The sequence below is a fragment of the Cricetulus griseus genome, chromosome 3 (genome assembly GCF_003668045.3).
Source record: "Cricetulus griseus strain 17A/GY chromosome 3, alternate assembly CriGri-PICRH-1.0, whole genome shotgun sequence".
Lineage (NCBI taxonomy): Eukaryota > Metazoa > Chordata > Mammalia > Rodentia > Cricetidae > Cricetulus > Cricetulus griseus.
Window position 1 is genome coordinate 32,508,843 of NC_048596.1, and position 22,407 is coordinate 32,531,249.

Sequence of the window (22,407 nt, forward strand, 5' to 3'; positions counted from 1 at the left end):
GATAATTTGCAACATAGCACAGAATGGAAAAACACATGCATACTCATGCACGCATACACACATACACACACACACACACACACACACACACACACACTTCTATAAGGCAGAACTTATAGGTTGGGTGCTTTTAGAGAATAAATGAGGAGAATGGCTTTTACAGTGGTAGAGGAGGTAACATTTCATGTGGGCCCTGAAGAAAGTTGGTTCATGACTGAGTTAATGGTAAGAAGGGATGGGAGGAGAGAAGACAGGGGCATTGTTTGCTCCCATCAGTAAGATTAATTTGGGGAACTATTCAGTCTCAGGGCTCCAGAATCTGAGGATAGCTGTGGAAGAGCAGTGGAGACTGAAAAGGCAAGAGAGCTCTAGAATGTTCAGTCAGTGGAGGCAGGGCAAGGAACAGAAGGAAGATGAGAGGGCATTCAGCCATCTCAGATGAGGCAGCAAACTCAGCATGCCAGTCATTCTAAACAGTGACTTTGGACCTAACTGGACTGTGGGGTGTGTAAATAAGGCCATGATCCACAATGACAAAGAACTGTGACAGAAAGGCCATCCAGTTGGCCTATGGCTATCCTGGCTTTGGTTCCCAAGTCTCACACTGTGGGAAAGCCCCGAGACCTGGATTAGCCAAGTTAGTTGGCCACCTTTCTTCTAGAGGAGTGGCCTTACATACCATCTTTTAAAGAATGCTCTTTTTGCCAGGCAGTGGTGGTGAACACCTTTTACCCTAGCACTCAGGAGACAGAAGCAGCAGATCTCTGAGTTTGAGTCCAGCCTGATCTACAGGGTAAGTTTCAGGACAGCCAGGCCTACACAAAGAAATCCTGTCTTGGAAAAGAAAAAACCAAAAGAAAGAAAAGAAAGCTGTTTTCAAAGGACAATGTATGCTGGCAGGAATGTAGGGAGAAGGAGGCCTCCATTCACTCATAATGGCGATAGAAATTGATGCAGCCACTGTGGGAATAGTGTGGAAGTTTATAATAATAATAATAATAATAATAATAATAATAATAATAATAATAATATGATAATTAATAGCTATGCCTTTCAGATGCTTCAGGGAAACTCTGATGCTCCCTTGACAAGTTTAGGTGATAACCAAGGCAGATGTCTGGAACCTTCGTGGCTATAGCACCTTTTTCTTTCCTCTCTGACTGCCCTTTCACAGGGCCAACAGGACCAGCCCCTCCCGGTGGTGCATGGGAAACATCTCTTGAGACTCTGTTAGCTTCACCCTGGAGGCAGTCAATGCTCAGCTTGCAGGGATGAGGGATCCCAAGATAACATAGAAAGTAATGGATCTTATTATGACACTTCATATATATTCTGTTCTTTTCATATCAGACTTTCACCCCTCCCCCACTCCTTGCTGGTTCCCTTCCTTACCCTGCAATGGCCTCCCTGCTCCCAGCATCTACCCCCTCAAAGTCTCTTCTTGTACGACTTCCGTCCTAGTTAGTGTTATCATTGCTGTGATGAAACACCATGGGGAGGAAAGGGCTTATTTGGCTTACATTTCTACATCACTGTTTATCAGTGAAGGAACTCAAGCAGGGCAGGAACCTGGAGGCAGGAGCTGATGCAGAGAGGTCATGGAGGAGTGCTGCTTCCTGGCTTATTCATCCTGCTTTTTTATAAAACCCAGGACCAGCAGCCCAAGGATGACACCACCCACAATGGGCTGGGCCCTCCCCTACCAAACATTAGTTAAGAAAACGATTTCCAGATGCACCTGCAGCCTGATATTATGGAGGCATTTTAATTGAAATTCCCTCCTCTCCGATGGCTATAGCTTATGCCAAGTTGACATCAAACCATTCAGCGTAGTTCCCTTTCTGGTTTTATGATTTACATGAGAGAAAACATATAGTATTTGTCTTGTGAATTTGGCTTTGTTTGCCTGGCATAATGATTTCCAGTTCCATCCATTTTCCTTCGGATGTCAGCATTTGGCAGAATAAGATCCCATTGTGAATATTATCACCTTTTCCTTCCCTATTCATCTATTGATGGGCATGTAGGCTGGTTCCATTTCCTAGCTGTTGCGAACACCACAGCAGTGAGCATGGATGTGCAGACATCTTTGTGTTATGTAGCCTTAGAAAACTCCAGATACGTGCCCAGGAGTGGGATAGCTGGATCATATGGTAGCTGTACTCTCTTGTTTTTCAGAAACTTTGCCCTGATTTCCACAGTGGCTGCATCAGTTTACTCCCACTCTCAGTAAATGAAGAGTCCTCTTTCCTCGAGTCCTCGCCAGCATATGTATTGTGAAATGGTAGGATGGACTCTCAAAGCAGTTTTATTTGCATTTCCCTGATAGCTAAGGAAGGGTATTGAACATTTTAAAAATTATTTTATTATTAAAGAAATATTAAACATTTGTGTTTCTTTGAGAACTATATTCAGTTTTCCAGCCCATTTACTAATCACAGGCTTTGTTTTTTGGGTTTTTTTTTTTTCTGTTCTTTTTGTATCCTAGATGCTAATCACCTGTTTGATGTATTGTTGGCAAAATTTTCTCCCATTCTGTAGTCAGCCCAATATTTTAAGACGTTAATTAATGTTTTACATTTTAATGTAATTCATCACTTTCTCCTTTCCCTTTCTGCCCTCCAACCCCTTATGTGTCCACCTCACTCTCAAGTTGGTAGCCTCTTTTTCTTTTTTATTGTTACACACACACATATAAATATATAGATATAACCTGATGAGTGAATGTTTATTATATATATGTACACACACACACACACACACACACACACACACACACACACACACGCACACACAATTTCAGGGATGACTACTTTGTATTGAAGACCCAGTCATGGGGGTTCAACCCTGGGGGAGATGACTTCTCCCTTTCTCAGCAGTTGTCAATTGCCTATAGTTCTTTGTTTAAGGGTAGGGCACTGTGAGATTTTTTACCACTTTCATGTTAGCATGTTTATTGATAGTTTCCATTGTTTAGATCCTATTAACAGAACAATTCCTAGGAGAGGCAGCCACACAATAGACTTTCTCACAGTCTGGCTCTTTCAAGTTTTCTACTCTCTTCAGAAATGTTCCCTGAGACATAAATATAGTATCCACTGGAGCTGGACTACCCATGACCCATTGATCTTTTCACTGAGCCCAGTTGTGGTTTTCTGCAATGGTGTCTATTTGCTGTAGAGAGAACCCTCTTCGGTGTGATAGCTAGACTTGTATGTGGTTATAAGGTTAACATTTCTAATGCAGTTAAAGAATTATGCTGGTCTAGCAAAGAGACAATGGTAGATTCTCTTCTAAGATTTATGACCTCATTAGCCCCAGGTAGTTGACTAGGGTTCCAGTACTAGGCATGATTTCTCTCCTGTGGAGTAGACAATTAGACAGCTGTTGGTTGCTACCAACATGTGAGCGCCATTAATGCACTTTTATAGATATCTTACTATGTTGGTCATTGTTGTGGTTCATAGGTGTTATAACTGGATAGCATGAGTAATTGCTTCCCTCCTTTGGCAGCTTGCATAGTATTTTATGATGCTATGTAAACTACACTGCAGGGAGGATGCTTTCAGATTAGATCCAGTTCAAATAATCCAAGTCCTGTGTCCTTAAGTGTTCAAAGTCTTCAGCAATAGGTCTTACTTAACATTATCCTCTGAGAGGCATCTCAGGGCAACATCAGAAGCCTATATTATTTGGGGAGTCATTTGGACTACCTTGACTCAAAAGGTGGTTTCTCATGCCTATTACTGTTAGTATATTGTTCTTGTAGGGAGCATTGTGAGCCCAAGTGACACAACTTCATTTACACACACACCCACACCCACACCCACCCACACCCCCCCACACACACTTACATAAATTGTGGGTTTTAGGTAAATATAAAGTAATGTGATTTCTCGAGGCTGTACCAGACAACCTCGATGTTGTGTATCTTCCCTCCTTCCCACTTTTCTCTTTTCCCCTTGTATCTTATTCTTCTCTCAGTTCCCCCTGCCTCCCACAGTACATTGTCGTTTGCTGGTTTCTGTGGTTACTCATGTTGTGTATCTACTCACATCTGGAGATTTGGGACCAGGAGCCTCTGATAAGAGAGAACATGTGACATTTGTTTTTCTGGGTCCAGGTTACCTCATTCAGTATAATCTTTTCTAGTTCCATCCACTTACCTGAAAATGTCACGATTTCATTGTTGTTTATAACTGACTAGTATTCCATAGTGTATGTGTAGTACGCTGCCCCTATCCATCCATCCATCCGTTAAAGGATATGCAGGTTTCTCTCATTTCCTAGCTATTGCAAAGAGGGTGGAAATAAACATTGGTGAGTGAGTGTCTGTGGAGTAGGTTGCCGAGTCCTTTGAGCCTATGCCCGGGAATGGTATTGCTGGGTCATACGGCAGACTTAATTTTAGGCTTTCGCCAAAGATTTTAATGGAAAATGTACAAAACCTTTTGAATACCAGAGTGAAGAATGTAGTCCCAAAGGAAAGAGGGACAGCCCCCACCCAAGATCTCCCCCATCCACAGCATGTTGCCTGCCTCACCATACAATCTCACTCTTCTCGTATTTGAGGAGAAGAGAATCCCAGCGAATGCTGGGATGAGACAACTCTATAGTATAGTATCTGTACTATAGTATCTGATGTGTCCAGCTGGTGGCTATTTTTAAAGTCTTTTAAAGAAATGCTTGCTGTATTTCTCGTAAGATTCTTAAGGAGAGCAGAAATTATGTATATCATGTTTTCTGAAACACAGCAGTGCATTGAGGGTTCAGACGTTTGCTGCCCATTGTTTCTCTGAGTTGGTAATAGATGGGTGGACTCAGCCCTACTCTGGGCCTTATGTCCTTGCTCCAGAGAAGGGTGTGATGGGAGATCAATGGGCACAAACTACAGACAGGAGGAGCCATAGGGTCATTGGAATAGTGGCCCTAACAACCACTCCAGACTTCCATAGTCGGCTAAAGATCAGTTTCTATATATTCTTGATGGCAATCCTTGTCAACATCTCAAATAGTGTTTCTCACATATTAACAGAATGATTTTACCCAAATTGCTAAAATTCTTTGAATATTTTAAAGAAACAACATCTGCACTTTACATCATCAAATTTCTGTGTACACCTTTAGTTTAGCAATATCTCAGAGTTTCGGACTTGGTACTCACCACAGTATGAACACATTCACTACTCAAACAGTATTGTTTTTGAAAGCTTTATTTTGTGGGCCTGAGTGTGTATCTGTGCATCATGTGTGTGCATGTTCCCATGGGGACCAGAAGGGGATGTCCTGGCACTGGAGTTGAAGGTGGTTGTGGGGCAGAGGATGTGAGTGTTGGAACTGAACCTGGGTCCTCAGTAGGAGCAACAAATACTCTGAACTACCAAGTCGCCCTCCAGTGCCTCAAACAATACTCTTTAAACCACACTGTGGTATTCAATACCTACTGTGATCTGAGGTGAGTTCTACTTTTGGCCTTTTGTGACAGGGTTCTGCTGTATAGCCCAGGCTACCCTCAAACTCATGATCCTTCCACCTCAGTGTCCTCGGGGCTAGGATTACAGGCATGTGACACCACACTAAGTCTGGGATGAAATATTAAACCAAGTCTCCGCCTGGGTCTCAGTCTAGGGAACACATTAACCAGACGGGGCTGGGGGGGGGACAGTGTCCAGTGTCCACTGTCAGAAGCCTTGTGAACTGAACAACATATGGATCAGCTGGCCTCTGCGGGGTGGGGCAGGTCTCCTGAGAAATCAGCAATGGAACCGGTTGTGGTGGTGCACACCAGTGGGATTTGCTGGAGAAATCAGCAATGGAGTTCATCCCAGGGGAGTGGTTGGGAGTTAATGAAAGCAGGGACTCGGGTGGGAAGGCTGCAGATTTTCTGCACAGAGGGGTCTGTGGAAGAGAGAAAGCGCAGTGTGTGGGAAGCTAGAAGACATCATCCAGCTTGTGCTTCAGTTTGGGCTCCGAGTGGCTTAAACTGAAGTAAAGCCTTTATGGCAGAAAACAATTGAGATTAAGATTTTCAAATATAATTTGGGGTTGAAAATCAGGATTTTTTTCATTAGCGAATTTCCTGAAACCCAGCAGAGTCCAAAGAAGAACTGCTCATAGGCAGACACCAAGCACAGCACGTTTTAACCATGTTGGTGGTTTGTATCCCCACGATCCTCACATGTAGGTTTGATGCCAGCATTAAAATCATAGGTGTACCATTTTTGCATACTGACATTTTAGCTTACGGTTAAGTTTCAACTCATATTTAAGTGCTCTAAGTTAGCATCCTTTTTAGTAGCTGCATAATGCTCCACTCCATTTACTCTGTTGGGCAGGTTCCAGCCTCATTCTCAGTCTACGTGGGAGAAGATCCATGAGAGTGTATGCAGCCTCCTGACATCCCACAGAGCCCACCCAAAGGTTAGGGGTTCTGTCGAAACTAGATCCTTGCTGGTAAATGTAGGAACTGGAGTTCGAAGTCCAGTGAGGGAAGCAGACATCAGTGAAGTAACCATAGAAACCACGTGAAACTGTGACACTGACCCAGGAGAGAACATGTTGTCCTGAGCCTGACCTGGCAGGTATCTGCATGGTTGGGAGTCAGGGCAGGCTTCCAGAGGAAGGGACCCAGAGGAGATTAATGTGAGCAGTTGGTTCGGCACAGCAGTCATCAGGCAGAGCGGTCCTGGGAGTGCTCCAACGAACCACCCGTGCTCTCTCTCTCTCTGTTCACAGTGGTCCCAACACAGAGAAGAACACATTTATGTGAGGGCCCATGTAGGGCCACATCTGGAAGAAATGGCATCGATATTTAATTAGGTGTTTTGGTGCTTGTTGTTTTCTGTAGTCTTAGGGGGATTTCTGACCTAAGGCAGACAGATATGCCCAGCACTTGATGTTTCCTGCAGAAATAAGGCTTGCAGGTCTTGACCTGAATTTAAAGGCATTCCAGTGGAGCATCAAAAGGGCCCAGAGTCTCTGGAGCTGATCGTGCCACACAGCTTATACTAGGCTGGCAGGATGACATTTGTTAAGTGGGTATTGGTCATGGTACCCATGGGAGTAGTCAGTTTCTTTCTTCCTCTCTGAAGAGCTTTGACTTAGTCTTATTTCCTAACCTAAAGGTAACAAATCCCCTTAAGATGGAGAGTAGGAAGCGTGTGCGCGCGCACACACACACACACACACACACACACACACACACACACGAGACCCCATTTGTATGGCACATAGGGGATACACAAACCTCTTCACACTGAAAGCCACCTGTCTGGGTATTACCAACCTTTATTGCATCCCGGATAATGTAATTGCTGGATGTGTTTTATTATAGGAAGATTTTATCCCTGAGACAAATTATATCTGTTCAAGACCAAGCTGCCCAATGAAGACATTCCCACAGCATGGACAGAGATATTTTTAACTACTATCTCATGTAAGTCAGCAGCTTAAGTACAGCTCGTTATTGTGGTTTGCTAAAAACAGTTTCTGCCTGTCTCCTGCTGTCACTGAAATTCCTAGGAAATGTGGAGGAGGTGGTGAGGAGCTCTGAGAACTCCCAACCCCCCCAATCCAGCCCATCTCAGTGGAACAGGATAGCAGGGACCTGCCAGTTGTCACATTTCCGTGTCCCACACCCCCTCCCTCTTTATGTAGAGGATTCTTTTCAGCTCCTGTCCTGCTTTGGGTCCTCTACATGCCACCTGGAGTACTATTTCCTGACTCAAACAGAGAACCTTCCATTCATCTGTGAGTCTCCATTGCCTCGCCCTGTTCTTCTAACACAAAGCCTTTAGCATTTCTTTCCAAAGCAGAAACAATGTATTATTACTGTTTAAAATCAGTCTTTTATAGTAGAAGGAAATGGAAAGTCAGCATTTGCTCAGTACAAGGAAACCAAATCACACACACTGGGCAGGGATCCTGAGCAAGGGCCCCTGCTCTCACACTCATCCTTTGTTCTTACATCTTTTGACCCCCCCAGAGTAGTTGTTAGCAAGTATAGTTCTATGTGAATGCTGATATGTGATAAGGTACTTGTCCATAGGGTGGTGGGTCATCATTTCTTAGGTATTCCCGTAGTTTTCCTCCTTAACCAATGCTACAATTAACAATTGTTTTCTTCAAAAGTGACATGTTTGCTTGTAGATGGTTGCAAGTTGGATTTCTGGGGGTGGGGGTGAGGCTGGGGAACTTGGTTTCTGCTATCATACTGACTTTTCACTCTTCTTTATGTATTTCCTACATAGGGTCAAGAACTGGCCATGAGCTAAATTAATGTTTAATTTTTACAGCCCTACGAGAAGGGTGTTTCTACTAAGTTCTGTTTTTGAAGGTAGGGAGACTGAGGTACAGAGAGCCAGATACCTGCTCAAAGTGACATGGCTAGTTAGTCAGTGGCAGGGCCAAGAGTATGATTGATAGGACTCTATGATACTGAATTGCTGTATTCTGTTGCCTTTCCAAAGCTAGAGTATGACCAAAGAATGATGAGGAGTAGGTGCATGTGTAAATGGCAGCCCTTTGGTACCCTGATGGGAGGGGGCTGCCTTTGAAGGTTTCCCCTAGGAGTAATCGTGTTATGTCTTCTAGCCATCAGAAGGGAGCAGGCCTTTTTACGCAATGAAGGAGAGTGGGATGACATGCTAGATTTCCCCTGTCAGGCTCAAGGGTCATTTATACTTCACCCTGGCCCAGAGTGCGGGGGTGGCAGGGAGCTGGCAGGGCTCTCTGCCTTCAGCATGAAAGAAGGAGGATATCTTGATAATTGCCTATTCTGTGGGCTTTTCTTTAGAACGTTCTGCTTGGTAGATTAAAGGGTAGATTCTAGGTAACTTAATCTCTCCTTGCAAGAGTCTCTACGCGTTCATTAGGCTATTACACGGAACATAGCACACGTAGTCACCAAATGGCAAATTACACTGAGTTTCTATGTGGGTAAAGTCAAGTTTCATAAAGCTGATTTCTAGACACTGATGTGAGGGGGCTAGGAAGGAAGTAAAATAGACTCCCACCCCCATTGCCAATTCAGTCTTAGAAAATGGGTTTCTTTCATATCATGAGTCCCCACGTAAGGTCTGGAAGACGTACATAGGCCTTTCCCAGAAGTGCCCTTTCTTCCTTTGATTAATGTTACGTTTTGAGTCCTGGATCCCTAGTATGTCAAGGATCCCAAAGGATGGAACTAGGGAGGGGTCTCCGGGTTGAAAGAAACAAATCCAAAGAAGACTAGTCAACTCTGAAGGTAACTGGGCATTTCTTAGGAGTGACCCAGTAGACTTGGGGAGAAGCAAGGTCAAGGACATGTGAGAGGAGAGCTGGAGCTAACCCTGTGGTTGGGGAAATCACCCAGAGTGGGTGAATTCCAGAGTGGGCGACTCCTTGTTACACATCAGAGCCCCTTCGGTTTCTGCTATGTGTCTCTGCTCTGCCTTCCCTAGGTCTCCATTGACAGATCCCAATCTCTGGTAACACCCCCCCCCCCCCCCGACAGCAGGCCTTCACAGTGCTCAGCTTTCCCTGTCCTGGCTCCCTTGTGGTCTCAGCCTCCAAGAAAAATTAAAAAGATCCTTAGTCACCTAAATACTAAGAAAATTTGAACCCAAACATGGAGTCCCATTGTCTGTCTTGGTAGACATGGAATGGAAAGGAGGTGGGTAGAGGCATCAATGTATTTTATTCCGATGTGTCAGGACATGGGACTTGGGGCATAGGTGGATTATCTATAGGTGGATTTAAAAATGAGAAAATTCCCTACCAAATAAACACAGCCCCCCCCCCATGAACAAACAGGAAAATCCCATGACCCCTCCAAACTCCACAGGTACCCCAAGTTCTCTTGAAGAGATGATTATTCCTATGATCTGGCCCTTAGTGAGCTGATGCCCAAGTCTAGTGTCATGACTGTGGGGGTGGGATCCAAAGGTTTTCTCTGATGGTCTCAGTCCCACTGAGTGAGAGCAGTGTCAGGCCCTCATTTTCTTTGCATTGGGGGTGGAGTGTGGGTGCTTACTACATGCACCAGCTCTGGCCCACTGAATGCTTACAGTCTCCCCATCTGCTTCTAGATTTTATCTGGAGCTAACCCTTAGTGGGAGGGAGCAGGTGGTAGCCTCACCGTCATGCTTCTAAGTAGATGGTAATCAAGGAACTCAAGTCAGAAATTCCTCAGACAGGGAAAATTGTAGCCTCCTGCCTTTTGGAAAACTCAAGAACAACAACGAGAAAGTATGACAAGAAAAGAGAAAGGTTAAATTGATGGTTTAAAGTGCTGTTTTCCGATCCTGGTGTCACCTGTAGCCCCAGCTCATGAGACAGTTGTGGCCATAGGTTTTAATGTCACCTGTCCTAGAGGATCTGTTACATCTGTTACCACCACAGCCCAAAGCAAAGCAACCCTATACGACAGAGCCCAACTTCCTTCAGTCAGTGTTTTCCATATAGATTTGGGCACCAGCATCCAAGGGACTTGTCATTTGGTGACTTGTAGGTGACTGATCTGCCTTCATCCTGGAAAAAGCCCCTGTCAGCATCCAACAGATCACACAGGTGTAAGCAAATTCCCAGACCTACAGTCTCAAAGATCTGTATGATCACCTGGGGGGCTCTGAAAACATAGAGCCCATGCTCTGTTCCAAACCACTTTAACCCCAGTGGTGCCCAGTGCCTGGAATGCTATAGGAAGTTGCTTGTTAGGAAATTATATGCCCTTTAAGACTGAGATGTGTACAGTAGACTTGAGTTTTGTGGGAATGGGAAATTCAGAAGACCCACACATCACCTAATTCCAAACTTGACACCCTTGCATGCTCAACAATTGCTCTACAGAACAGCAGATTGGAACGTGCTTAACCCTCCCATTCAATGACATCCAGTAGGTTTGGGCACATTTGCCATGAACCAAGGACTTCAGTAACTGCACACATAGTACTGGGAGGTAGATGCTCTGACTGTCATTGCATGCTATTATATAAAGAGGTCAAATGCTTTGTTGTATTCTGAACCAGGTATGTAGGGGCAGGGGCCCAGAGAACAGGCAATTGGGAGACTGAGCTGGGTCTAAGGGTAGGATAGTTCATGTTCCTCTCCTTGGCTGTGTCTATTATTCACCTTTTTCTCAATACCACATGTAGATATGATCTTCAAATTTCACAGGGAACATTCATGAAAACTGAAGAAGGATGAAGGGCTCAGTCATCAAGACACTGACACATCCCTGGAGAAACGAACAGCATTCTTTGTTGTCCGGGTTGAGTTACTTGTGCCTAGCCCCCCCCCCATTAAATCAAACCTTATACTCAGTCTTTTGTGCCCAAGGTAAGAATTGTTGATTAAATTCAGTTTGGGGCTCTCATTCACACTTGTCATCTGGAGAATTTGTGTTTGAGCGTGAAAACTGGGAAACATAGTAGAAGTATATCAGGGGCTTTTCCGTTTGGAAAGCATTTTTAAAAATTGTAATGAAAATATGTTGTGGGATATTTGTACACTGTGTGTAGATATATTACTGTGATTGGTTCAATAAAGAGTTGTCGGGTCAGTAGGTAGGCAGGAGGTATAGGCAGGACTTCTGGCAGAGTGGAAGGAGGAGGAGATAATCAAGGCTCAGGGAGACGCCAATGAAACATGGAGGGAGTCCGGCAGACAGAATGAAAGGTAAAAAGCCACATGGTAAAACATAGATTAACAGAAATGGGTTAATTTAAGTTATAAGAGCTAGTTAGGAACCAGTCTAAGCTATAGGCTGAGCTTTCATAATTAACATCGTACTTGTGTCATTATTTGGGAGATGGCTGGTGGGACAGAGAGACTCATTACAAAAATATATTAAGCCGGGCGTTGGTGGCGCACGCCTTTAATCCCAGCACTTGGGAGGCAGAAGCAGGCAGATCTCTGTGAGTTCGAGACCAGCCTGGTCTACAAGAGCTAGTTCCAGGACAGTCTCCAAAGCCACAGAGAAACCCTGTCTTGAAACAAGTGTAACAAAACTGTCTTCCATGAGCCAGAGAGTTGATTATTTAGGGAAATAATGATAAATAAACCAACTGGGAAAAGATCAGCAACCTGATTGTCTCGTTTTGATAAATCTGATTTTTGTGTTTCATTTTTTTGTTGTTGTTGTTATTGTTGTTGTTTTAGGCTTGGATGACATCAAGTCCCTTCAAGCCCAGGAAAAGAGTATAAATACCTGAAGAGTTCAGGTCTCATTTTAAATAAGCTTAACTTTCTAAGATGAATTTTCGAGAGGTGCTAATTTCTGCAGTTTTAACCATCCCCTCTTCCTATTGCCCCTCCCAACAATTCTTAATAATATAGATCAGAAACAAGATGTTCTGCAAGCATTTTTCTGAGAGAACTGCTTTGAGTAAATAGATGCCACAGAGAGTGCCACCGAGCTAGACTTCAAGTTCATCTGTAGGAGTGGTTACGAAATGCTTAGGCATTCTGGGGGAACCGGAAGAGGAAGATCTGGAAGGGGGCTGGAGGCATGCGGCCTTCCTTCCACCCTCTTAGAACCTCGTTTGCTTCAGTCTGAATGCTTGTGTCTCCTTGAAATCCTAACTCGAAAGGTGATACCATTAGGAAATGGAGCTTTAGGGGAAGCCAGTGAGTCACAAGGATAGAGTCCCATGGATGAGGTGTAAAATCTTCTGTGGGAACTCTGCCCCTCCTAACACATGAGGACACACACAGTGCGGTGAACCAAGAAAAGACCTTTACCAGATTTCAAATTTGCTAGCTCCTTGACCTTGGACATCCTGACTGATAGGACTATGAGAAACAAGTATCTTTTCTTTATAAGCTACCTAATTTATGGCATGTGGTCTTTCTACCCCAAACGAATAAACACAGTACACCAAACACCTTTTAGTTTTTATAAGACACATGAGAACCAGGTTTTGTTTGTTTGTTTTTGTTTTAATGCCTAAGTAATGGGTTTTCAAAGATAAATCAGGAGTAAAAAATATTAAAACAAAACAAAAAAAGATAGTCTGGAAACAAAATAAAACAAAACTAAGAGTTCTTTCAGAATTTCAGCCAAATAAAGGTGTATTCCACCTTTGGAAGCCTCAGTTATGTGTCCTTTGAAATGTTCGAGGTGTCTCTGAAACAGTCCGTTTGCTATTTTGATGTGAATTTTAAATAGTTGTTAAAAATAAAAGCTACTAAAATTAAACCTGTGTCATGATAAGGTTTCAGTATAGTTCTTAGAAGAGGGTTGCCTGCATGAGCAACTGAGGCAAGTCAGCCCTAATGAATTTGCATTTAATTTCAGTTGTTAAAATATAAGTTGAGACATTCAGTATTGAGTTTCAAAAACAAAAAAACCCTTATTTTTCCTATTGTTTATGTATATGTGGTTGTGTGCACATGAGTGCAGGTGCCTGCAGATGTCACAGGTGTCAGATCCCCCTGGAGGTGGAGTTACTGGCAGTTGTGAGCTGCTAAACAAGGGTGCTAGGAATTGAACTTGGATCCTTTGCAAAAGCATCAGGTGCTCTTAACTGCTCAGACCTCTGGTGTTCCTTTTGGGGGGCAGGCAAGTGGGGCTTCAGCATGACTTTTTAATTTATTAAGAGTATAAATGCTCGTTTCTATATGAAACCCTCCCTCCCCCCTTTTTTTTCTCAATTATGCCCCTTTCAAGTTTCTCTGACCTGATCATTTTATTGTTTAAATTATTTTAACTTTTTATTTTTCAAGGAACTACTTAAGCTTTGAGGATCCTTACAGAAGCAAGGACTGAAGTTCAGGAGTCTTGCTTTTGGAGTCTAGGATAGCATAGATCATTTTGTGATGGGAGTTTGGCTTGCTATGGGGAGAGCTGTATCACTGTGGTGATTTGAATAAGAATGGCCCCCGTAGGCTCATATTTTTGAATGCTTAGTCACCAGGGCATGACACTATTTGAAAGGATTAGGAGGATTAAGAGGTGTGACCTTGTTGGAGTGTGTCAGTGGGAATGGGTTTTGAGATTTTAAAGGCCCATGCCAAGCCCAGTCTCTCTCTCTCTCTCTGCCTGTGAATCAGGTTGTAGCTCTCAACCTCTGCTCCAGCTCATGATGATAATGAACTAAACCTCTGAAATTGTAAGCAAGCCCATATGTATGTATATATATATATATATATATATATATATATATATATATATTTGCTTTGGTCATGGTGTCTCTTCACAGCAATAAAAGAGAACATTAAACATAATGAAACAGAATTCCTACCTGTCATGTTTTGGTTTATAATCCCTTTCTTGACTTTCACAGTTGCAGATCTGGCAAATCCAGGACTATATTTTACAAATACATTTCACAGTGTTTGGGTTTGCATAAGCTCCTGGGACAGCATCCCTTGTTGTGTTGAACCTGGGCCTTCTAAGAATAGCCTCTACACAGCAACACCATTTCTCTTTGCTCACCAGACTGGATAAATCCTGTAGGCTTTGAATTATAACAGAGATATAAAGGAGAACATGAAGAATAATATCTGACCTAAAATGGTTTTAGGTGCTAACTTGAGAAGCTTGAGGAGTTACCTGTGGGAAGTCAGGTTAGTCCCTGGATGTTGGGACCCTGCTCAATGTCTCCATACCCAACCCAGGCTCCTTTAAGGGACTTGCTGCGGTTCAAACAGGGCATGCCTTCAGTCCGTGCTGTGACCCACAAATCTGCTAGCACTGCCAGGTGGGATCGTTCTTCTTGATTAGGGGACCCATTCCAGCACTTGTCGGTTTTCAGTTCTTGTAGGGACCTTCTCTCCTTTCTCTTGTCCTTCTGACAATGAGACTATGATTTTTGCTCCCTTGGTCTGGGACTCTTCCTCCCTCCACACTGGGTCTGGAGCTCCCAGTTATAATGGTGAAGTTACTTTACCAGAGGGAAGAACCTATGCTTGGTTTTGCCTTCAGAAATAGAGAATGGGGTCCAAATGAGTTTACATGTGTGCCAAATGGGTCCTTTTTAGAATAGACACCTTGACAGAGCCTCTTCACAGAGTTCTAGTCCCAGGTATTTCCACCCTGTGATTCTGATATTTTAGAATGCTCCACCAATATCTCTCTAAGTCCATTCTGTTTCCAGTTACGGGGACTGAACACAGGGCCTTGCTCATCAGAGGCAAGTACATTGCCACGTCTCCTGCTGTTAGTTGTTTGAAGCAGACTCTCCCTGTTCATGTAGGATGGTCAGAACTTATGACCCTTCTGCCTCAGCCTTCCAAGCACTTTATTCCAGGTATAATATCCTACCTGATTTTCTTATCTTTGTGTGTGATATGTATGATATGGTGCACACATGTGAATGTGACATTCTACTCACAAAAGAGTGCTCACCCACAAGCCAGAGCAGGACATCACATGTCTTCCTCCACGGCTTTCTACCTTATTGTCTTAGACAGTGTCTCTCATTGAACCCAAAGCATATCATTTTGATGGGTGTGTAGGATTTGAACTCAGTTACTCATGCTGGCAAATAAGCATTATTACCCACCGAGGCATCTAATTGGGAAAAAAAAGAAGAAATAAAAAAAGGAAGGACATGATTGTTCTTAGGTATGGTGGAAAAGAAAGTTTATTGTAGGGAGGGGAGAGGAGAGAGCCAGACCTCAGGAAGGAAAAGAGTAGACCAAAAGGACCAAGTAACCAAAATGGCTGGGTTATATAGGGAGGGCAGCTGGGGAAAGAGTAGCCCAACTCCTGGGCTGGAGTTTAGGATAGGGGGTGGGCTATGCCAGTCAAACCCTGTAACATGCGGGAACTGAGGGATGCTGGGAGAACCTGGTGGCCAGGTCCACATTGATATGATAAATAGACATCTCAGCTGTTTGTACCTAATGCCATTTCCCTATCCCTTATCTTTATTTTTAAAATGCCCTGCAGCTAATAATCAAATATCTACACACAAGAATCCCCTACTGGGGCACAGTCACAGTCTGTAGCTTTTGCCTTCTCCTTAAGGCTGTACAGTCATAAGACAGCACAACATACGTGGTGCCAGGTTTGCTTTACATGACTGAGGACTTGTGTGTGTGTCCTCTCATCATCTTGACCATACCAAGAACTCCAAAATCACAGCACTGAGGGTTTCCCATGGATGCCCCAGAAGTAGTGATCAGGATTCTGGAGCTTGTTGGCCCCAAGACACACCTAGGTTAGGACTTTCAAACAAAGAAAAGGCAGGCTGAAGCTATGGCTCAGTGGCAGAGAACCTGCCTAACAAGCTCAAGTTCTATAGCCCAGACCTGCACTTGAAAGGGAAGGGAAACCTCTGGCAATGTAGGGAGTTTGCTCTAAGGTGAGAGAGTTGAAATATAATCTGTAGGGCAGATAGGTGGGCTTTTGATTGTGATTGGTTGGGAATATTTTTGAACCCGGCAGGATGTGTCATTGTATGTCCTGAGTAGCTTGGGTTGATATGGGGGGTAATTTGTCTTACTTTCTTCCACAGGAAAGGGTTAGGAAAAGGACAACTTTGGGGTGATTTAGAGAGTCGCTTTTTTTTTAGAGGCCTCGTTATCTGTCTTGGGATTCTTGTGGGTGGGTGGGACCTGAAATGCCACAAACATAGACGCACATGCTTTCTTCTGTTTTGTATACTCCTTATCTGCTCTCATCCACTAGTCCCCTTACTTGGCATCTCTTGCCATGTGCTGTGTCCAACACTTTTTTACGAGCATATCAACTGAGGTGTGAAGATTGAGCCCCTGGATTTAGAGCCATTGAAGGTGAGGGCCTTGGACAGATACTATACCCTCATAATTCCTCAGTGTCCTTAGATTTGAAATGGAGGCTATGATACTATCTGCCTCAGGATGCTGAAATGCGATGACTCATTTAAAAAGTATGTTAAATCAGTGCCCAGCACAATAGCAGAACCCATCAAGTAGTAGCCATTATTATTTCCATCTCTTATAATCATTTAAGGAAAACATCATTTCCTCCCATTTTCTTGCTAAGGACATCAAGGCTCAGAAAACCAAATGTCAGAGCCGGTTTTCAAACTTTGATCTGTCTTGTTTCCAAACCAGATGGCTTATCTGTTGTTTTCTATTACTTCTTGCTTGGTTGTCACATGAGCCTTATTGACCCCAAGGCTAGGATTCCTAGAAATTGCTTGAAAAAACTAACTCATCATTTGTCTCAGAGTGACAGGGTAACTCAGGTCTCCTGAGAGTCTTGAGAATGAGGTTAGCCACCTCTTGTGTCAACAAGAGGTGCTTTCTGTCATTTCCTGTCCTTAAAAATGTTGTGTTTGTAAATAGCATTTTTAGGAAGTTCTTCTTCCCCCCTCCCTTCAAAATAAGCCTCCCTGTTCCTTTTCCTTCAGGAACTGACACTTAAGATCAGTGTTCTGAACTGAGATAAATATCACACCTGTTTTAGTGGGATGACTTCCAGGGACAGAATGTAAGAGGTAGGTGCTATTGGTGGAAGTGCTTGACTCATGGCGGAAGTTCATGTAAGACCATCCGGCTCTGCGTAAAGGAAGCTCAACCCAGGCATATGATGGCATCCTTTGTGCACTGGGTCATGCTGTGTCCCAGTGCTGACAGCTCACCCCCTTCCACAGCCTTGGGGGGATACACCACTTTTCACTAACTATGTGCAATTAGGTTCCTGCTCTGTGCTCGGTAGAGAACCTAACCCTGTGGGAAGGGAGAGGTCACATTATGATGTCTCCTAATAAAGTTGCTATCCTTACTAGGGAACGAGATGTTCTAAGTGTGGTTCTCAGAAAGTATTGTAAGCTAAGACTCAGTGGATGGATTTGTGACTGTCAACCACAGGGGGTTTGAAATAATGGTGGCTCGGAACTGAGATGGACCGTGTAACACCCCCTCCAGTCTCCCATGAGCTGTTCAGATTCTCTAAATACAATTCTGAAGCAACAGAAGACGCCATGGCACTGCTTAGTCATACAAAATAATGATATTGATTGAAGTGAGGCTTGTAGAAGTCAATGTCATTAATTTTTTAGCCAGGTCTCGAATTAACTTAATAAAACAAGGCAATATCTGATCATGTGACAAAATATTGTTATTAGTTTGTGTTCCAGGAGGTAAGAAACACTGGACAAATCAGAAAGAGATTGGGAGAAGACATTTGGAGAGGACAATGGCCTGTGTAAGGAGGAGGAATTGTCCCCTGGTGACATCTTCTAGTGTCTTAGATATTAGCCCTCAAGGCTCTAGACTTTGTGTCATGGGCACTCAGGCTTAAGGGGGAGAAAGTCAAGTGCTTTCTGATGAGCTTGCTTGGGGTTTGGAAGTGACTGGCGAAGTTTGGAGGTGGGAAATCAAGAGGCAACTTATCTTAGTGGTGTTTCAAAGTGGATGGGCGTGTGATGGGGACCAGGGTCTGGGTCCTCCCAGGAATCAGTGGGGCTGGTAGCCTTGGATGAGCTGTAAAGTAAGCATGAAGGATGTAATAGGAGTTGTACATTGGCCAAAAGAATAATTGTCTTGTAGACAGATCTCAGGACGTGGGCGCCTTCTTTTTCTAACTGTGTTCTTTGTGAGATGTGACATGAGATAAACTCAACAACAAGGAGGTCAAGTAGTCTTTTTTTTTAGCAGGGGAGCTAGAGTAGGAAACACTCAGAGCACTTGGAGTGGGCTATGAAGCGGCAGAACGGGCCCCCACATGCACCGGAGGCCTGACCCTTTTTTTGTTTTTTTAAATCTTTTTCAATCTCCTTCTCATTATGAAAGTTTCATGGTTGTAAATAGGATTTAGAGGATTTTCATGTTCTACTATTCTTGTCGAAAGGGCAGAATCTTGGGCAGCAACGTCAGGATCAACATGGTCCACTCAGGGGTTTCCTATTGAAGCCCACAGCAATGGGACTCAAATGATTGCACTAACCTCTCTAAATGCGTACAACTCAGCTCTGTTGGATTCACAGGCAGGAAGAACCATCATCACCCTAAGATGAGGGGGAAATGGTTGTGTTCTGGGAATACTCTCAGTTCTCGAGAGACTTCTGGAAAAGGTTCTGAGGTTGGTGTGGAATAAGTTAAGTTCAAAAGCCCTGTACAGGCTGGAAATGGGATCTGAAGTTTGGCTGTGCAGCTAGGGCAGGCAATGGCCACTTACATCGTGTAGCCATATAGTTTTGGTAATAGTCCATGGAGAGTGATAGTGGTAAAGGCCAGCTTTCTGGTGGAATGGCACAGAGAGACCAGAATGATACAGAGCTTGTTCCCTTATCCCTCAGCATCCAAGGTCCCTGTGCACTTGGCGGAAGCCAAGATCATAAGAAGCAGGAGGAGGGCATCTTAAGAAGGTGCCAGGAAATGTGGAGGTGAGAGACAGCAGCCAGATGGACATAGACTAATCAAAGGTGATGGGGACTGCAGAAGAGCAAAGGCTGTGCCTGGGGAAGTACCTGTTTGGATTTTGCTAACAGGGCACTGGTTACCTTGGAGGTTTAGGAGAGCTGTGTGGGTGGAAGACAGGGGACCAAGACTTTAACCAGGGGGAGGAAATAAAGGCAAACTGATGAACAGTTTAGAAAGTGTGGAAGAAAAGGGAAAGAGGAACTGGGCTCCAGTTTCTGGTATCTGCCTGCCTGCCTCTGATTTTGTAACAGATAGCCCTTCTGGAAAATTTGTGATTTGATTGAAGGACTAAATGGAATTTGGGTGGAGGGATATGTTATTGGTGTTATCAAAACAGCCATAATGAGAGGAGGCCGAGCCATTAGGTGAAAGGAGGGTCATAGATACATTAACGACCCATAGCCAGAATGGGAAAATGGGGATGGAGAATTTGAATAAGGAAATTTGGTTGGAGCAAATTAAATGACATTAGAAAGCACAAACAACTTTGAAAGCAGAAACTGGATACTATCCTACACCCCTGCTTTGGCTTTGCAGCAATTTGAAGCCCTGTAACTGGATAGCCAGGAAAGAACTTGGAATCACATATATGCCCTAGCTGGGTGACCTTGGGCAAGTACCTTGGTAGGTCAGCTTTCTCGTCTGGAAAACAGGGCAATAGGAATGTTAAAAAGAACAAATAAGATTGTACATGTAAAATACTTAGCTCCACACCAGCACATGGTCAATGTAAGATTTTATTAATGTATTTAAATTGCTTTATTGAGGCATGATTGCCAAGCAAAAAAGCTATTTAATGTGTGTAACTTTATATAGCCTTCTGTACAGGGTCATCCCTGTCACCACCTCCAAAGCAAGCCTTCCTCCCTCCCTTATTCCTTCCCTCCCTCCTTCTTTCCCTTCCTCCTTCTATGCTAAAAACCCTCTTAGCAAAATTGTAAGTATTGCAACACAATACTTTTAATTAGTCATTATGCTGTAAAGCAGATCTCTACAATGATTCTAAAATGTCTTAAAATGTTTGGGTCACCTGAGACTTGAATTAAAGTGAATCACCCGCCCCCACCTCTGTTCCTTATATGACCTTGGGAAAGTGCCTTAACCTTTTGTCCACTTTTTTTTTTTTTGAGGGGGCAAAATTACTGGGGAGAATCACTAAGGTAAGAGAGTATTGGAGTTGTGTGCCTACCTGTAACGAGTCTTTTTTCTATCCCGCCAGCCATCTTCCAAATAACAACACAGAGACCTTATTATGAAAGCCCAGCCTATAGCTTAGGCTTGTCCCACTCTTATAACTCAAATTAAAGCATTTATATTAATCTACATTCCGTCGCATGGCATTACCGCTCTTCCATCTTGTACCTCCTGTTTCCTCTCCATGTCTCCTGTGTGCCTAGATCATGTCCTCCTATTTCCTCTCTCTACCAGGAAGTCCTGCCTATACCACTTACCTAGCTATTAGCTGTTCAGCTCTTTATTAAATGAATCACAGCCATATATCTTCACACAGTGTGCAAATATCCCACAACACCTACCAGTTGTGTGTCTCCTGTGGTTTCTTTCTGAGCATTACTAATTGCAGAGTATCTGTGCTGATGTACAGCATCAGTGCTCAGCCAAGGCTGTGCAGGACCCTGACCCCTTCCCTCCTGCCACAGAGGGAAGGTTCTTAATCACCTGCAAAGCTACCAGTGCTTCTGCTCTCTTCTCCTGATCAGCAGGTCACATTATTTCCCATGGTGACTTAAGTACAGAGGTGGGTTTTTAATAACCCAGAGAGCTTACAAAAGATTAAAGTCATCCATTGGTATTGGTAATGACATTCTCTTTTGGGAGACAGCTAAGCTCATGTGTTGGGCCTCTGCTCAGCTGCACCAGCTGTTACAAACTTTGTACTAAGGAGCTGTGTTGTTGGAAATGCCCCATGTCCACATTGCAGTCAAGACTCTATCCTGTATTCCTGTGACCAGAAAGCAACTGGTATTTTTTTATGCTGCCCTTCCTCAGTGGGGCCCAGGAAACTGTCTGTTCCTTTGATATCCATCAATCATACAAATGAGTGTTGCTCTGCAGAACTTGCCGATAACTGGTGTGCTCAGGTAGAAGCATGCCATCCCATTCAAGGGCACTGCAAATCCTGCCATCTGTGATTGGCGGTCCTATCTCAGAGGGGAGGATTGGTCCTTCAGTGAACCAAGTCATCACGCTATCTGAGATATGGCTGTCTTCCATGATAGCAATTTCTAGCAAAATCCTATTCTCATTTCATCCACAAAAAATGAGCTGTACTGTCCAGAATGGGCCTGTATTTCATCCCTGTAATGCTCTCTGGTAAACATGAAGGATCAGTATATTTTCCTCAAGTCCTGACCTTTCATTCTCAAGGTGATAAAAAAATGTCAAAGCAATCTTCTCTGGTTTTAAAGCAAATAATCATAGAGCTTCTTGCACTAGCCTGAATTTCACCTTCCCACATCTAGCCAGATAAGTAAAAGAATAGATAGCAGGCTGGAAGATAAGGGGACAAAGATTACGAGAAGTGTTTATTGAGAAAGAAATGGAACACGTCCTGTTTCACGAGTTAACAGCACAGTGTGTGAAGTGGCTGGTTACAAGGATGACCCCAGTGAATTTGTGAACGGCTCTGCCAACTCCAGTGTCATTAATGAGAGTCACCTGATAAGGGGGATAGAACCATTTGTTTCTAAATAAAGTATTCATTCAACTTCATTTAGGTTTAGATTTACTTCCCATAAAGAATACAGATATTTGTACTCCAGTTTTCAGAGTCCTTGGTAACTGTGCTTGGTCAGCAAGTCAGTGTCATTTTCTTGCAGCTTTCAGGTGCAAGTGGCCAACACTGAGCATTCCCTTACTCCCTGCTATCTTTGGCACAATTTCTGGCTTCTTAAATGTAAAACCACGGGTTTAAGGTGGCTAATGATACTACAGAAACACGGCTGTTAAGAATCTATCTCCATGTTAAGTACAAGTTTTTGTTGAGATTTATTTACAAGAGGAGGGCAGAAGTGTAGACTTTTGATAAGCCATCTTCAGAAGTGAGCAGGAGAA

At 43.6% G+C, this 22,407-nt stretch overlaps 1 protein-coding gene across 11 annotated transcripts in view; it reads left to right on the forward strand.

The window, feature by feature from the left end:
* Positions 1-22,407, forward strand: part of Spata6l (spermatogenesis associated 6 like) — an 82,179-nt gene that overhangs the window by 37,612 nt on the left and 22,160 nt on the right. For 5 of the 11 annotated variants that reach the window (XM_027406447.2, XM_027406446.2, XM_027406451.2 and 2 more), the window contains 3 exons: positions 6,336-6,420; positions 7,334-7,435; positions 11,155-11,357. The exons of 1 other annotated variant lie outside the window; for it this stretch is intronic. In XM_027406447.2, coding sequence (XP_027262248.1) covers positions 6,336-6,420; positions 7,334-7,423 — 175 coding nt within the window. In that variant the 3' untranslated portion in view covers positions 7,424-7,435; positions 11,155-11,357. Of the gene's footprint in view, positions 1-6,335; positions 6,421-7,333; positions 7,436-11,132; positions 11,358-22,407 lie in introns of those variants that run through there. 5 more of the 11 variants (XM_027406452.2, XM_027406448.2, XM_027406445.2 and 2 more) reach the window with 4 other exon arrangements.